The sequence below is a fragment of the Pongo pygmaeus genome, chromosome 3, assembly GCF_028885625.2.
Source record: "Pongo pygmaeus isolate AG05252 chromosome 3, NHGRI_mPonPyg2-v2.0_pri, whole genome shotgun sequence".
NCBI lineage: Eukaryota > Metazoa > Chordata > Mammalia > Primates > Hominidae > Pongo > Pongo pygmaeus.
This window is the reverse complement of record NC_072376.2, coordinates 65,390,470-65,408,540: the sequence shown is the minus strand read 5'-3', so window position 1 is coordinate 65,408,540 and position 18,071 is coordinate 65,390,470. Positions and strand designations below refer to the sequence as shown.

At 41.1% G+C, this 18,071-nt stretch overlaps 1 protein-coding gene across 1 annotated transcript in view; it reads right to left on the bottom strand.

Moving 5' to 3' along the window:
* Positions 1-4,751: 4,751 nt before the first annotated feature.
* Positions 4,752-18,071, bottom strand: part of KDR (kinase insert domain receptor) — a 47,294-nt gene continuing 33,974 nt past the window's right edge. The window contains exons 23-30 of the mRNA XM_054485807.2: positions 16,405-16,527; positions 16,140-16,251; positions 15,824-15,923; positions 15,313-15,418; positions 14,056-14,207; positions 8,984-9,083; positions 8,404-8,489; positions 4,752-6,609 (exon numbers count right to left, since the gene is read on the bottom strand). Of these exons, the coding sequence (XP_054341782.1) occupies positions 6,387-6,609; positions 8,404-8,489; positions 8,984-9,083; positions 14,056-14,207; positions 15,313-15,418; positions 15,824-15,923; positions 16,140-16,251; positions 16,405-16,527 (1,002 nt within the window). The 3' untranslated portion in view covers positions 4,752-6,386. The remainder of the gene's footprint in view (positions 6,610-8,403; positions 8,490-8,983; positions 9,084-14,055; positions 14,208-15,312; positions 15,419-15,823; positions 15,924-16,139; positions 16,252-16,404; positions 16,528-18,071) is intronic.

Sequence of the window (18,071 nt, the reverse complement as noted above, 5' to 3'; positions counted from 1 at the left end):
CAGTCCCTGCTAACACGGAGTTCTTCCAGAGCACCAACACAATTTCATCTTGCTTTACAAATGAAATGCAAATTTTGCAACATGAGGTGAACCAGACGAAATAAGCCTAATTTCCTCAGCCTTCTGTAAGAGAGTTCTTACCTGGGTTTTTCCCATGAGCTCCCTGACTCTAAAGTCAGCTTAGGTGCCTCCATGGTAAATCTATGCATTACAATACTTAAAGAGGTTCCTGAACTCAGCTCTTTACATAAGAATGACTGGATAAAGAATAACTGAGCCAATAGTGAGAACTATGCTCGATTCATCAAGGTAAGACCATAAAGATATGTAGACTGTTCTGGAATAAGAGTGGCCTTCCTCCTCTCTGTGGTTCTGCTGATAACCCTTAAACCATGAACCTAAGGAAATAATTTTGACCACTGCCTAATAGGTTGTCTGGCACATAGTAAATCCTTAACAAACACTTGTGGAAATCATTAATGAGACTCTTTCTGTGCATCCTACTCTGGCCTACTCACCTGGTCTACACTGATACCTACATCTTGCTTAGGGTCTCAATTACTTAAATGAGTTCATATTAACCAACTTTGTAAAATAATGTCTGGCACATTTAAGCACGTTATAGATGCAATTAAATATAAGCAAATAAATATATATAAATTAAATATTACTCACTTAATGTTTAGTATTAAGGGCTGAATCTGAACGTGACACTTGGTTTCTATGGAAGGCCTTGCTTTTCCCCACTATGTGTTTTGGGATGTCTGCCAGTTTTCTTGTTAACCTGGGGAGTGACTATGAGATATTGCTGTTCACTTTCTGTCTAGCTTGAGTTCTCTGCCTCGTATCTGGGTTTTCACTCCGGTTACGTTCTCTCTGTGGCAATGAATGGAATGTTTTCAATCCCCTTGGTCAGGATAAGTTATTTCAGCTTAAAGAGATCTCCCATGCAAAGCACCAGAGTCTCGTTAAACCTCTCCTGGTAAGGTTTGTTCGGAGGGCTCCTGGTGAGTCATTCCATGCCCGGATCCTGTGAGCTGCACATAGACCCAGAGTCGGACATTATGACAGTACCTTTAACTGGAAGAATTCAACCCACAAAAGGACCTTTCTACAAATACATGTGTTTTCTAACTAAAATCTGAAATCATGAAAAATATAGGAAACAAGCTAGTTTGGCATTATTGAAAGTGTTGGTCCTGCATGATGTGATTAAGAAAGGATAATTTTATGGGTTAGTGAGCCTTGATAGCATGCGTTTCTTTGTTCTTATTGTGCTAAAGGAAAATAATGGGTTGATTTCCAGAGATATAGCTAAAAGGAAATGTGGCTGCAAGTGTCTAGCTATTCATGTCCCTGCCCATTTATTTTCTTTAGAGATAATCAAAGCTCTTGTATACGTTTGCACCAAACAGTAAATATGTAATGAAAATTTTTTTGAATCGGTGTCTTTCCTGAATTTATTCCCCCAAAATATTATTTCCTGAAGAAAGGAAAAGATAAACACAGCAAAAAATGAAATAAAGTTAGAGTAAAAACCATTTTCTTATTCTGTTTTTCTATTGCAATGTCTAAAAGTTGAGAGCTTCAAACAATTAAGGGATGAGGGTCCACTGTCACCAGCTTTTGGTAAGTACACTGATTATATGTTCTAAAGTGCTTGGCATAAACAACAGATGCGTATAAAACAAAAAATTAAACCACATATTTTCATTTTTTTATTTTTAAACAAAAAAAAATTCACAAAATTGCTGAATTTAACATCTAGGAGGCATTAAGTAATTACAGGAAAGTCATATGTTGTGTTATAAAGCAAATAAAATCTATGGTGCAATTTGATGTCTTCTCAGTAACATTCACTTGATATCAACCACAGTTTACTGTAAACCTTGTCTTATCAGTAGTCTTCATTAGAATACTTTTTCCTAACTCAGATAACTCCCTCCTTATCTCTGAGTTAGACCTCTCCTGGGGCCAGTATGTTCTACTACCAGAACTTCAGGTCAACTTGACTGTTAATTTCTCTCTGGGTTGCTCCTCCCAGATTCTACCACTTTTCTCCATTTCAATCAAAAACAGGGTAAACCGTATTTTACCATTTTAATTTCTTTAGCACCTAAGAGCAGTCTGTAACTTTTCCAAGAGTTAAACTTAAATTTGCTTTCACAAAAATGTTACAGATTTTTAATTATGCCTAAACCCTTAAATGGAAGAGATTCATTTAGGAAACGCAATCTTATAAAAATGTGTTAGAACCCCCTTTGAGCTGTGTTCACTGCATACCCAAGAATACATGGACTGCCCAGTGCCCCTAAGGGAAAGGCCCATGCAAATGAGAAAAGATGTGTATGAACAGCTATTTTTTTCAAAGACTTTAGCTTTCTGGGTTTGCCTGCATTTTATCATCTGCTGATAAATATCTGAGTCAAAGGTAGAAAGAAAGACATGCTGGGGGTACAGGAAAATTGGGTTAAGTCAGCAACTAGAAAGTTGTGGGTTGTGGTTTTTTGCTTTTCTTCCTTTTGTTGAAGAGGACAAAGGAATGTGCATTGATAGGAAAACCTAATCGGGGTAGTGAACTGAAACACCCCCCACAGCTCTCACCTCTCCTGCTGGGGTCTGGGGTGCAGAGAAGAAGGTGAGTGGAGAGAGAAATGGAAGATGAGGATACAAAAGGATTTAAAGGGAGGGAGAAGGACAGAAGTGGATCAAGGGAGTGAAGGAGGGAGGGCAGGAGCCAGAGGGAGAAACAGTAGCCCCACCTAAAACACACCAAAAGCCTTCAAAGAAAGCTTTGAAAATAAGACCCTGCAGGAAGCACTTTTAGAAACCACAGATTTTTCTTCAATACAGGGGCAAATGAGGAGAAAAAAAAAATGCTAAGAACAAGAGGCATGGAAGACAGAAAGAGAGGAAGAAGGCCAAACCTCACCTCCTAATCATTCTGCCTGAGGTGCTGAAAGCATTTCTTAATAAAGTGTGAAGTTTCAGCTGAATCCAAATTTCTGGCATTGGAAGCAATGCCAGAGCCACTTACGAAAAAGAAAATCTTCTCTTTTTCTTAAAGTGAAGAAAATCCTGTGTTTTCGTACAAGGTCTTCTCCAACCCAAATAACCTAGACTCTTCCATTCATTTACTGAAAGAGACTGTAACAACAGGAACAGATGAGGAACTCTCTACAAGGCCAGCCTGACCCACAGTTTACCAATGTCCTTCAGGAGACCCTAATGTTCTCATCCCTGATCTGGAAGTGCCATCCATCCCCAAGAACACACAACAGCAACAGCCCCACCCTTCATCACAAAGCTATGCAGAACGTCTCAGTGATGTGCTAGTTTTGAACAATGATACAATAGGGTTGTTGCCAACCACAGGGAAAACAGGGATATTTAATAAACGGTGCTGCCATGATTGATGGTCTGCTTGAAAAAAGGAATAAAGTTAGACTCCTATTTCACTTTGCTCCATATATGCAAATAATCCCAAATGGATTTAAATGCAATAAAAGAAGAAAATTTAGAATTGGGAGTTTAGAGTTGGGAAGATCTTCCTTAATAAAATTTTTTAAAACCTAGGAGCCATTTTTTAAAAAGAGAGAGAGGCATATTTGACTAGATAAACATTTCAAGATCTTGTATTAAAAAATCACAAAAAATAAGGTCACTTATTTGGGCCAATAATTTACTAACTAACTCCACCTACTGAATTTGGGTGATGGTAATCATTCAAAATGGCAATAATGGATCTTATGTTCTGACTCTGTAAGTATAGAGTAGAATATTAGAGACTGTAAATCTGGTCCATGCCTCCCTGCACTGCCATGGTTCTGATCACCTGTCTCAGGGTCTTTCACCCCCTGAGTTTCTTGATTGGCTATTCTAACAGATACGGAGTTCACTGGAGGGCCAAGGAATCACATATCTCTGTTTTAACAATCTCAAAAGTGCTTAGAATATAATATGAAAAAGTGTTGGGGGGTGTGTGTGGAGGGACGTGTGTGGGAGTGTGGATGTGTGGGGGTGGAGTGTGGTGGGTGTGTAGGAGGTATATGGGGGAATGTGTGGGGGATTGTGACTGTGGGGGGTGGGTTGTGTGTGGGTGTGTATGTGGGGTGTGGGTGTGAGTGTGGGGGGGTTGGATGTGTGGGTGTATGTGTGGATGGGTGTGTGGGGGTGGGTGTGCATGGGGGTGTTCGTGTGGGGGTGTATGTGGGTGGGTGTGGGTGTGAGGGTGGGTGTGTGTGGGTGTGTGTGTGGGGTGTGTGTATGTGGGTGGGTGTGTGTGGGTGGTGTGTGTGGGTGGATCTGTATGTGGGTATGTGTGTGCTGGTAGGTGTGTAGGTGTGTGGGGGTGGGTGTGACTGTGAGGGAGTGTGAGTGTGAGTATGGGGGGTTGATGTGTGGGTGTGGAGGGGGCTGGGAGGAGGTGTGGGTGTTGGAGAGTGTATGCGTGGGGGATGAGTGTGTCTGTGTGTGTGTGTGTGAATTCTTTGTAATGAAGAAGAAGAGGGAAGGAGCAGTTAAACTTTAAACCAGACATACTTATCCTCAAAATAGTTGTGGTGATATTATACCCTCATACTTTGTACTACAAATACATTTATTGGTTTGTAAAATATATAACCTGTTTATGAAAATATCCCTTATAAGAAGAGTAAGAAAACCAGTAAAAATGTAAAACAACCACATGGAAATTATGTCTGATTCCTTCTTCTCCATTTTATTTGATTTTTACCTTTTTTCTTTGAGATGGAATCTGACCATGTTGGCCAGACTGGTCTTGAACTCCTGAGCTCAAGCGATCCTCCCACCTTGGCCTCCCAAAGTGCTGGGTTTTTAGGTGTGAGCCACTGTGCCCAGCCACCCCCTCCTCCATTTTAGAAATGATGGGTACAGTAATGCAACCTTGCAAAGGGATTCCTTCAAGTTTTTCAATGTTTTTTAATAAAATGACATCAATTGCTGAAAGCATTATGACCTTTGTTATGCTACATAATACTGATACAAAATGTGAATAGTACAAAGTTCATTATATATAATATAAGGCTTTAATATATTACATTTGTTTCTACATAAACAGACTATAAATATATGTGCCATAGCATGTCTTATAGTCATTGTTCCCAGCATTTCACACTATGGTACCAAACAAAAAACACATTTTCTTTTTTGAAAAAAAGGATAGAACAAGGGCAAAAATCAGTAGAAATAGCTCTATATGTTAAAAGTCTAAATAATACAATAGATGTTATAATTTGGGCTATAAAATAATTTTGAAGTCTGGCTAATAATCATTCAGAGAGTGAACAAACCCAATCAGGTTTACTGGAGTGTAGAGGCCAAATAACTAAAATACTGATGGGTTGCGGGGTGAGAGTGGATTGGGGACAGGGGGAAGAACAAAAGGGTAAAATCCTTCCTGAAGCTTTGACACCACACACAGCTTGACATTGAACCTCCCGCATTCAGTCTCAGACATATCACATCAGGACAGATATGAGGGTATTCATCCAGAAGAAACCAGAAGCTGGTTTGTGCAGTCAGAACTCTTCAACACGGCAGGGAGCCTTGAGCTGAATGTCCTTTCTTTGTGGTGTTCTGAATAAAGGATCAGCCTGGGAGACAAGGAGCCAGAGCTGCATCATTTCCTTCCTGGGGCTTGGCCAGGAGACACGTAAGGGTCTGGAAGGAACTCTCATTAGGAGTCGGAAACAGCACAACGAACTCTACTTTAGCCCAATTCGAAGAACACGCAAGCTTCTAAAACCAGAAACCCCGTCTGAAGTCTTTACATTTCAGAACAGACCCCATGCCCACCTCCACCGGAGCCAACACAATGCATTTGCAGGCTCCAGTACTCTCCAATGCAAGGAAACGTTAGTCTTCCTTTCTATCAATCCGATTTCCACACTTAAGGCTTGGCTTGGGACCCACGTCCTAAACAAAGCCTCTTGGACAGACTCAGCCCTGCAAATCCTTCCCATCTTCAACACCTCAAACACTTACATTGCCTGGTTTATCTTCTAGTTTTACAGAAGTGTCAACTCCCCAGGTACTGCTACTTCTTTGAGGATGGGGCCATTTCTTGAACGTCTTTGTTTTAACCCATGGTGAGACCCGCAGCAGGGGGCATGATAAATGCTTTTCAAATGAATGAAAAAGAGGATCAGGTCAACACTGGGAGAAGACACAGACACATTCTTGGGTCACAAGCCTCTTCCAGGATATGCCTAGAAGACTAGCTCCCTGCAGTCCGAGGTCCTTTTTTTGTTGTTGAAATGAAAATCAAATGCGGCTACTTCCTGCTGGTGGAAAGAACAACACTTGAAAATCTGAGCAGCACCTCTCATGTGATGTCCGGGAGTTGGGGGTGTGGGTGCTTCCTTTTAAACAGGAGGAGAGCTCAGTGTGGTCCCCGAGTCAGGCTGGAGAATCTGGGCTGTGCTGCCGGTTTGCACTCCAATCTCTATCAGCTTTAAAAGTTCTGCTTCCTCACTGGAGTACACAGTGGTGTCTGTGTCATCGGAGTGATATCCGGACTGGTAGCCGCTTGTCTGGTTTGAGCCTTCAGATGCCACAGACTCCCTGCTTTTGCTGGGCACCATTCCACTGCAGAAGAAATGGAAAACAAATGAGTTGGCAGAGAGAAGACAATTCTTTTGCTTTTTACCCTCACCCCATTCCCAACTCCATATGGCTGCCATCTCCCTGGGGACCGCAGCCCCGTATCTCTCCCAGTTGTTAATCAGCATAGCAGGTTTACAGGGACAAGGTCTATTTTCAGGTACTCGCATGAATTAGTAGTTGCAGATAAGTCCTCTTACTCAGGTCCAAGTCTTTCAAGCCTCAAATGGGATGAAAGGCAGTTCTCTCGAGTTATGCAAAGGCCCCAACTGATGGAACATGTTTATGGCCTCACAGATTGACAAGTTTGTATACAGTGACAGGTGCCAAAGGGCCCTTTGCATGATATTCAAGGAAATTGGGATGTTCTTAAATTTCACTTCTGCTTTTCCTATTGTGGCAATTTGGGAACTACGGGGCATGTGTATGGTGGTAATAAAGCTCTTGAGCAACTTTAAACTTTAATAACTTGAAGCATGTGTGCAGTCAAGCCAGACATATCAAATGCTGCTTTTTACTCATCAAAACCACATTCCATGGAAGGACTGAGGACCCCAGTCACTCAGCAGCAACTAGAAAATGTTTTCAATGGCATGGAATCCTGACAGACGGTAATCATGTCAAAGCCTAGAAATGCAGGCTGTGTTGATCTAAAACTTCAGGATTTACACTTTCACAAGCCATTCTAAGGTGTTTTTTCCCGGTAATAGATGTTTTACCCAACTTCTTCATGTTAAAACTGCAAAAGGGAATTTTAGTAACTCGTGTTTATACATAGTTTAAAAGTTACTTCAAATAATGAGAAATACAATTTTTTCTTTCAATTCAACCCCAACAAAACTAATGTAGGTGTCTCAAGCAATGGCATGGTGCTCTGCACATGATACTTGCCAAATAAACATTTTTTGAATCAATGAATGAAACATATCATTGACTTTCACAATTTCTTACCTTGACTAAAGAAAACAATAAAATAGCACAATGGCACCTTTTAATGTGTTGGGGTTTTTTTTGTTTGTTTTCTTTTTGGTATGAACATTATTCAAAAACCCGTGAGTATTCCCATTTTGTATAAAAGTTAGATTATAAGCAGATCAAAACCTCCTCTATTCTTACCTTTAGGTAAGACTACTCTAGCAAATAAACTCCAGCAAATATGTAACTATACTTATTCTAGTATTCTTATAAATATAGATTTTCATTGATTTGTTATGTTAAGAGAACATACACGTATTCAAGACACCTACAAATTCCTACTGAACCACAGAGTGGAGATTATATTTAAAACTAATTTTAATACTTTTCTCACAATGAAATACTTATGAATTCAGACAATAATATTTAAATGTCTCAAACAAATAGATATTGGCTTATTTATATATCATACTTCTTAAGCACAGATGCACCCATTTGTATACAGACTTAAAAATTCTTCAGAGTCCACAAAGATTGTAATCATATTGCCAGCTTTAGGGATCACATCCAATCACCTTTTTCATTTAGCCATTACTTACTGACCACAGTAAATATACACAGAAATTCCCTAGTATTCATGAATTCTCATAAAAATTGACCAAATTCTCTAATTTATTTCAGATTATTTTTAGATTTGTCACTTAATTTTATTGTGTGGTTAGTTTCCATTCTTTATTTGTTAAATTGATGCTAATTTCTCCAACAAAGACCCCATAGGGAAAATTCTGCACTTACATTGAAAGTCCTAAGTTCCTTCCAAAAATTCCTATTGAAATTTGTCTTTTTAATGTGGCTGAGTCTTACCTAAAAGATGGAGCTAATTTGGTTCTGTCTTCCAAAGTTTTCAGCTCTTCTGAGGCAAGAACCATACCACTGTCCGTCTGGTTGTCCTTTTTAAGAGACAATGAGATGGCACAGTTAATTGAGCATATAAAATTACCAACTATTTAATTAAGCTGATTTCTCAACCCATCTATCATGTTTATCAAATAAGGTCCTGTGGAAGAACATAAAGGTATCATAGCCACGAATTGTCCAAGCTACAAAAGGAAGCAACTGCTTCCTATGAGTAGACACAGGCCAGGGAGAAGAGAAAATTTACAAATCAGCAGCTGACAATGCCTGTTACCATCGCTGTCTTCACTATGACACTACTTGCACTTTATTGAAATTGGTCAGAAAGCTACACTGTCTTGAACCTTGGACCAAGGGCTTTACTTATGAAAAAAACAAAGTTCCATCTCCATAATGACCCCATGATACACACACTCGAGGGCAGCCTTCTAATGAGGCTCCAAGACTTTAATGCTTAGGCTAATATTTATCCAGCTAGTGTTTCATCCTTTGTATTATTTCTAAGACTATTTTTAAAAGATGTACTTACATCTGGGATTACTTTTACTTCTGGTTCTTCTAATGGGATATCTTCAAATGTTTTTACACTCACAGGCCTGCTCTTTCGCTTACTGTTCTGCAGATACTGACTGCAAAAGAGCAAATATTTATATTTTAGTGGTGGTATATTTGACTGCAGATACCACAAGTGATACCTAAGTTCATTATCTTTCAACCACAAACTTAATAGCAACCTTCAAAACATCCTTTAGAAAAACAGAACAAAATAAAAATCTTTCTCTGCTAGCACACATGGAAGGCTTAATTTCCTGAGAATGTACATTTCAAAGTATAATATAACTGAGGAGTTTCAATGAGCCTGTTCTTTTGAATCCTACTTCTGAGGTCCAGTTCTGGACTAAAGACAACAACAGCAGATGGAGTGATCAACTGCCTTCTGCTTGGCTTCCTGATTGCATGGGATTCCTCCATCGAGCTCTGGATATATTACTAAGTGTTTCACATCTGTCTGGCCATCTCCTTGGAAAGTTTTTCTGGATAATGCTCACAGAGCAACCATTCAATGAAAGCTAGGCAAGGAAACATCTGAAGGCCTCCTTAAAGGATACTGAACCCAGCAGTGATTTGAAGACAACCTCTTCCTCCTACATGTAACAGAGGCTTAGTGTGCAAAGAGAAGGTGGGCTGAGTCTCACTGTCCCCTCGTTTTCGCCCCCAGAGCTGCTGTCTCAGGAAAGAGCAGTGGTTTGAGAGGAACAAGATATTTTGCCTATTTCAGAGTCTACCACTGACTGCAGAAACTTGAGAAAGTCATGAATATTTCTGTGACCCTCTTGTCCCATCTATAAAATGTGTTGGCAGAAGCACTCCCTCCCTAGCTCACAGGAATGTTGGGAAGATGAATGACATAGAGAATGTTGGGCTTATTGTTCTTAGGAGGAATAATGCCCTCTCAAATGAAGCTCATTTTTCTCCTTTGACTTCCAAAGCTTCCTTCAGGAGTCCAAAGAATAAGACCTGTTGAACAACAGATCCTCTCCTTCTTGGGAATGCTCCTTCCCGGCCATGTGGCTTTGGGTGAGTCTAGTTGATGCTATCAAAATCACTTACAGCCCAAGTGGAGGGAAGGGAAGTCCTATTCACTGGAAGGGCCCACCGAGACAGAAAGTGCATTCTTCATTCCTATACCAGCCTACTTCCCACTACAAGCAGCCTTCTGGAACATGCTGCATAGACCTTGGGCCAAAGGAGAAGAATGGAAATTAATTATCTCTCCCCTACCCCAAGAGGCTGGTTCCTCCCTATACAGAGAGGAGAGAATGAGATTTCCTGGTGACATCTTCACTCAGGAAACTCCACAAGTTAAGAGGATATGATACACAGGGTGCAAGCGAAGCCTACTTTCTAAGTCCAACCCCTAAAAGTAACAGTTGTCAAAAACTACTGGTACCATAGTCAATCATTCCTGCCTTCACTTGTTCAGGAAGCCCTCACTGATAATCTGCCGCATGCCTGACACTGTGCCAGATGCTGTCTAAGCAGCATCTCATGACGTGTTCACCACAGTACCTCTCTAGGGGTGAGTATTACTATCCCAACTTTTCAGATGAGGAAACCAAGGCATAGAAAGTTTGAGGAACTTATCCAAAATCACATAACTGGAATGTCTGGATTATTATTTTGAGGGCAATGAAGAGCCACTGAAGGATTTTAAGCATGGGATTGACAAGATCAGATATGCCCTTTAGAGAATAGACTCTGGATTGAAAAGAATAAGACTAGAGGCGTAAGACCCAGGAGACAAATACTGCACTTCCTCAGGAGAAAGAAAGGCAGCTTGGCTAGAAAAAGGGAATGCCCATGAGGTTTGGAGACATGGGCTCATTCTAGAGATATCTAGGGGATTGAATCAACTAGGGTTGGTGAGTTTGGACAATAATTCAGCTGCCTTAGAAAGGACAGCTCCTTAAATTCTTGATCCAGTAATTTTTTAAATGGCATGTCCTCTCATGATTGACAAAGCATTTCCACAGACAATGGTGCATCTGTTTCTCCTAAGACGGAGAAACATGTCTTTTAACTATTTCCCCTTTGGAGATGAGGGAGCCAAGGATTAGGGAGAAAATGGCTAATAAAGGGTAGAACTGGGACTTAAACTTAGGCCTTCAGATACCAAAGCCCATGTGAAGTTTTTGTTTTGTTTTACTCTACTCCATACAGACTCCCTTGGAAGAGTATCAGGAGGGAAAAGAAAGAAGAAAACAGCAGACACAATTGTTCAAGCCATTATTAAGCACCCAGTATTTGCACAGCGCTGTTCTCTTGTCATGCATGCACTGATCATGCAGTAGCAGGGTCAGGGGTGTAAGTATGGGGTATGAAACAGACAAAAAGTCCAGAAAGGACATTCCACTGCAAGCAGTCTAATGGTAGAGCCAAATTCAGGAATACCTAGCTAGCAGGCTGTCTCAAGCATCAATCTACAAGGGCCATTTAATCATCACTAGCAATTACAAAATGAAGAAAATGGTATGTACCAAAATCTTTCTCTAAGAAAGAACTGCAAAGAAATTTTTGATAAGCTGCTTGATGTGGGAGGTGAAACTCCCAGAGAAAATGACAGAGCAATTGCAGATGGTCCCCAAACTGCCCTCAAAGAAAGATGAGCCAGCAAGTATGTGTTTTCTTGCAGGAAGCATGCAAACTTGAGGCCAGAGCTGATCCACAGGGGAAATTAGAGGCAAAGCTAAGTCTAGACATGAATGGTCCCTCCCCCATACACTTCTCAGCCTTTTCTCTAAATAAATGCTAAGTAAATATTTTTCAAATGGTTTAAAGGGGCAACAAATCATGGGGCTAGCTCCCACAGTGATGTCTCTGTCCACCTCTATTTATAATGCAATAGAATTGAAAATTAGAAGGAGAAAGACTGCTCAGCTTTTGTACTTGGTGAGAAATGCGTAAGAGGATGGAACAAGCCCCCTGAGAAGTACCCCAGCCTCAACTCATTCTCGCCAGAGAATCAGAACCCCAGGAGAGCAACAGAATGAAGCAAGCCATGTGCAAATGCCTCTATCTGCTTTTCTTCGAGACCAGATGATTAAAATGTGACCGTGAGTTTTATTTTACAAAAAGGAAAAAAGGTGGAGGAGGTGGAGAGGAGATGCAGACAAAAGATTCCAATTTCCATTTTAGTTTTCAAATTATGGCTGGATAAAAGAGAAACTGGGCTGGAAAAACTGATTCAAAAATCACAGACAGAAAATAGGAGCCAGGCCTGTGCTGGGAGTGTGGTGTCACATTTGTCCACGCTTCTGGGGATAAATGTTAGCAGCCCTTTTATATATCCAACATCGTATTTGGTGCTTCCATTATACAAACATGATTTCTTCTCCTGCTCAGCACCATATGCAAAGCACCCGGTAAGCCAGGAGGCTGCCGACTCGGATCATCGCTCTACTTGGTCACAGAAAACACATGGAATATAGTTCATGATCAAATGGCTTTCTGATAAAGGGGGAGGCAATAATGGTGTGTGGGAACAACTGTCACACTAAAAGGCCAGCTCAACTTGAACTGGAAGTGTGTGAACACAGGAGTGGAACTGTAGTCTCATCTCATTACTGTTTCTCTCTGAGGGCCCTCCTTGGCATGGGAGGAAACAACATGGACTTAGGTGTCAGAGGAACTGGATTCATCTCAAGGATGTGATTTTAAGCAGCTCACTTAATAGATATCTTTTACTGAGTGCTTTCAAGGGCCAGGTGCTTAGAAATAGATTATATCTTATAACTCTCAAAACAGCCATTTTCAAACAGCACCACTGACCTTGTCTCATTTCACAGATAAAGAAACTGAGGCAGAGGGTAGATGATTTGCCCCAAGTTGCACAACCGCTACAAGACAGACTTGGGGTGCTACTCAGTTCTATCTGACTCTAACACCTGATCTTTAACTACAAGTTTGTATTGCCCTCAGGTAATAGAACTGAGCCTCGTGTTCAATAATACATCAAAAAAAAGATCATTGTTTCTACCTTGCCTCACTCTGAGTGTCATGATGTGGGCAACATCTGATAATATATGGCAAAGTTCTTTAAAAATATGCCTAATGCTTTTGACTTCAATGGAACGGTCAGCTCACTTGCTGGCTTCTAAGCTTTCTTCCTTCCTGTCAGTGTTTCTGCTGCCCCGCATGACTCTAGAGGGCAAACTGTCCACGAGTTGCTCCTTAGCATCCCCTGCCATGTGGCAACCTGGCCAAGTTCTGGACATGAGAGAGCTCCCTGCCCCTCCCTGCAGCCCAGGCACACTCGGGCTGGCAGGCTGGACCCATGCTGTCAGGGGTTCCATTAAAGCAGGAAAACACCCAAAGGGGCTGGGAAAGAAACAAAGCAAAGTGAAGTAGTCCCAGCCTTAGTAAAGGGCAATTTTAATATCATATTGTAGAAAACCACACCAACTCTTTCCTTATGCACAGGTGCTGGGAGAAAGAAAAAAAGAAAGCTGCCTTCAGAACCCCTCTGCAAATCAGGAAAGGACTGCAGTGCATGTGTTTTAAATACGCCCAGACATCCATTATGCAAATAAAATGCTGAAAATCAGACGTGGGAGGGGCTTCTGAGATGCAGTGTCCAGTCTCATTCAGGATACAAACCCATGGCTTTTTGTATCCTTGCCAGAGAGCCATAAGCATGTTCTCATGCATGCACAGAACTCTTCCTTTCTGAATCTCTCCTAAGCCATTTAATTCACATTAATAAAAGCATACACGGGGATAATTTAAATGCAGATGTCTTTGTAAAACTGGTCTCTTTATTCTGGAAATTAGCAAACTGTGGCATTCCAGCTATTGCAGCTGCAGGGCTTGGAATTCTTAAAGGCAATGCTGTGGCAGCAGCGTGGACTACAGATGGGAGGAAGCACACCTACCCAGGCCCTCTTCCAGGAGCATTCCCCATTATGTTAACCTCAGGGCTAAGGTTATGTGGAAGTGGGATGCAGCAGCCTTAGACAAGGTCTTCCTTCCACTTCCAATCTCCCTCCTAGAGATGGCCTTGAAGTCACCCTCCCCCAGGGGATGTTAGGCCATATACAGTACCTGATTCCTGCTGTGTTGTCATAATGGAATTTGGGGTCACATACTTCCTCCTCCTCCATACAGGAAACAGGTGAGGTAGGCAGAGAGAGTCCAGAATCCTCTTCCATGCTCAAAGTCTCTGATATCGGAAGAACAATGTAGTCTTTGCCATCCTGAAACAATAAACACAGAAGACTGTTGTTATGGCTTCAGTTCTTCAAGTGCCTTTTCATTAAAAACAAAGGGCACAGGGGCTTCTTGGCTACATAGGGTGTGTGGCTTTCATATCTGAACACAGAACTTTAAGACAACAATACAAATCATGTGTCAGAAACAAAAAGCTGTTGAAATGGAAGGTATATTAAAGGAGAGAAAAAACGAGATGGGTAAGGAGCCCACAGCGAAGTGCAGTTACAATGAAGAGAAAGCAGGCTGTGGTCAGAGAGGTAACAACAGAACACACGGAGCTACATAGAACAAAAAATCACTCCTTCACAAAGCCCTAACCACACGAGCCAAGCCCTTCAAAGGGCATGGCATCCAGTTTTAGCCACCACATTTCAAGGCAATGGAAAAACTGTTGACAGTCTAAAGAAAAGCAATAAATGGGTAGGAAAATGGGTCTTTTGAGAAAAGGTTGCACAACTTAATATTATTGCGTCAAGAAAAAGAAATAAAGGGCTATTTGATATCTGTAAATGTTTGGAAGGTTTATTGATAAAAATAGAGCTGACCTATCGTCCCCCAGCTGTTCAAAAGAAAAGAAAGAGGAAATTCGCTTCCATTGTAGTAAGAGGCATTGACTGGAGATTAAATAACATTCTAATAGTAAAGACTACAACTCTAAAATCTTCCAGTGGAAGTTATAAGAACCTGGGATGATACCAAGATAGAAACCATCTTTTTGCATAGCTTAGATGTATTTTTGCCTGCAGAATTTATTAAACATTTCTTGAAATTTCTTCCATTGTTGATCTTCTGTCGATCAACCAGATTTTTTCTTTGTTTTAGCTTTAGAAGAGCGTTTGAAGATATAACAAAAAGGTAAGTAGGTAGAAATCAGAGTGGTCTGCTCCCAGGTTATAAATTAGAATCCTATCTGTCTAAAAGGGTAATTACAGCTTTTAGAAAAGCATTATTACTCAGATGTAGAAGAATACAGTAGATTATTCAATGGCTGAGAGGATAGCATGGTAGCCATGAGACAGTTCAGGCAGTAGGGAAGTCCTTGACATCTAAGTACTCTTTGTAGGTGCTTCTTGGATGGAGGTGACAAACCTGCTGAGCATTAGCTTGCAAGAGATTTCCCAAATGTTCTACCAACTCTGAAAACGTGGGTCTCTGACTGGGCTCCCCGTGCCAGCAGTCCAGCATGGTCTGGTACCTAGAGAAGCAAAACACTGATTTCATTAAATGCCTCTTTCTTCCTGAATGCTGAAAATAAGCACTTAAATGAGTACCCATTTATAAAGAGCCGACAAGTTGAGATGCTAAATAGGGATACAAAACTGTGTAAGACACAGAGTCCCATACTCCAGAGGCTCAATGTGTATAGAAAACAAAACATTTAAAGCAACATCTAATAAAAACTAACTGGTTGCTTTGAATAATAAAGTACTATCTTTTCAAGAAGTGATGACTCCATGCTTGAAATTATCAAGAAAGGCCCCAAAGTAAAAGCAGGACACTAACTGGGCAATGAAGAAGGTTTATATAATGGAAAGTCTTCCAGGCAAGGAGAATTTGCGAGCAAAGAAAGAGAACAGAGGAATACTTCTTAAAGTCTTACATTTCTGGTGTAGTATAATCGGGGGCCCTCATTCTAGTTCCTTCTTTCAGTCGCCTACAAAATTCTTCATCAATCTTTACCCCAGGATATGGAGAAGCACCTAGAATAAAACAGGGAGGAGACATTCTTTGATTTGATTTTCTCTTATAGAAAACCCTGAGCCTGAATCTTGCACATCCTCATCACCTATGTATCTTTTTTTTTTTCAAAGCTTCCGAGAAGTTTCGCCTGATAGACGTGAAGTACAGGAGAGGAAAAGACAACTTTTGTCTTCCTTTTTGGAGTCTGGATGGAAGGACAAAAAGAAATGACTTACCTAAGGAAAATATTTCCCACAGCAAAACACCAAAAGACCAGACGTCACTCTGGATTGTGTACACTCTGTCAAAAATTGTTTCTGGGGCCATCCATTTCAAAGGGAGGCGAGCCTACAGGGGTAGAAGACAAGGATTCAGAACCCAAATTAGCAAATATCTGAAGAAAAAAACTTCCTTTGTTCCTGAAAACAGGTCCTGAAGCTCTCTACGAGGAGTTTTAATTCCGTTATTTAACCAAGCACTGGGTTCATGTTTGAAACTTACATCTCCTTTTCTGACATAATCTGGATCTTTATAAATATCCCGGGCCAAGCCAAAGTCACAGATTTTAACCACGTTCTTCTCCGATAAGAGGATATTTCGTGCCGCCAGGTCCCTGTGGATACACTGCAAAGAGAATCGTGTGTGCATTAGGTCTCGGCACAGCTGATCTCTTTCACATCTGTTGTGACCTCATGCATCAAAAAAAATCCTATATCAGAAAGCCAACTGATTAACAAGGACTGGGTTAGTATCTTTTATCAACACTTCAGGAAAAAAGTCTGTGAGCTTTGCTGAGACACACATCTGCTTATTCCATAAACAGCTCCAGCCTTTGGAGTTAAATAATTAAGTTATAATGTGATGATGGAATCATAAATAGGCTCCTCTAGGACACAAAAAAATGTGTTTCTGGTCACATCCACACATTCCTTTTGCCTGGCCCCATATTTGGTTAAAAACGTGTTATTCTAAGGAGGTCCCAGAATGGGATTTGTTTTTTGAATGAATGCACGGAAATCAGAAACAAGGGGCTCTCATTGGTTTAGTGCTCTTTGTTGGTTTCCCCCTTCCGTATGAAGCTGAAGCCAGACTGGCTCTGATAAACAATTCCCAGTGTGGCTTCCCCTGATTTCAAAGTGCTGGGTTATTATAAAGGTCTATTAAGGCAATTTCAGCCTATCACAAGTCAGGTTGACTTTCTAGTGCATTAATAATACAATGAGATTCATCTTGACTTTCTTTCTCTTCCTTTTAGCTCCTCAGTTTCTCCTTTCTCTGTGTCCTCCAAACTTCAGCTAACTTCCTACTACTCGGCAGCTTTAGCTCCACATGATATTTTGTAAGAAAATGAGTCTTGGGGAGCACAATAAATGAATCAATGGCTTAGAAGAAAACTTTTTTTTTTTTTTTCTTTTTGAGAAGGAATCTTGCTCTGTCACCCAGGCTGGAGTGCAGTGGTGCAATCTCAGCTCGCTGCAACCTCCACCTCCCAGGTTCAAGTGATTCTCCTGCCTCTGCCTCCCAAGTAGCTGGGACCACAGGTGTGCCACCAGGTCCAGCTAATTATTATATTTTTAGTAGAGACAGGGTTTCACCATGGTGGCCAGGCTGGTCTCAAACTCCTGACCTCAGGTGATCCACCCACCTTGGCCTCCCAAAGTGCTGGAATTACAGGCGTGAGCCAACACACCCGGCCAAGAGGAGAATTCTTAACTCATTGGAGAAGTGATCATGTAAGCCAGGCATTGCTGAACTTCCCACACCTCAAATCTGTATGGCACTCTCCTCTGAACAAGGCATATTCAGAAGCACATTATCTAGCACAACAGAGCAACACTGGCAATTCCGAAAAACAGACAGTATTTTTTACTTTTCCCCGCAAACAAAAAGTTTCCTTTTTTAACCCAACAACCAAGTGGATTCAAGAAATCGTCTGGTAGATGTAAGGAAAGTTAAAGGATTCCCACATTCATTTCCATTCTCTTCCTAGTCCCCAAAAGGAACCCTGACTAAGTGGCGAGTTCCAGCCAGAAAAAAATGGTAAGAATAAGTCATAATCTCCAAGAAGTGTAAAGGGCCTTTCTCTTTGGGAAAACCCTGTAAGGCCCCAGTTCTCCTCCTTCCCCTTGGGAGAGAGAACACAAGAGCTACCTAGCAGAAACATCAAA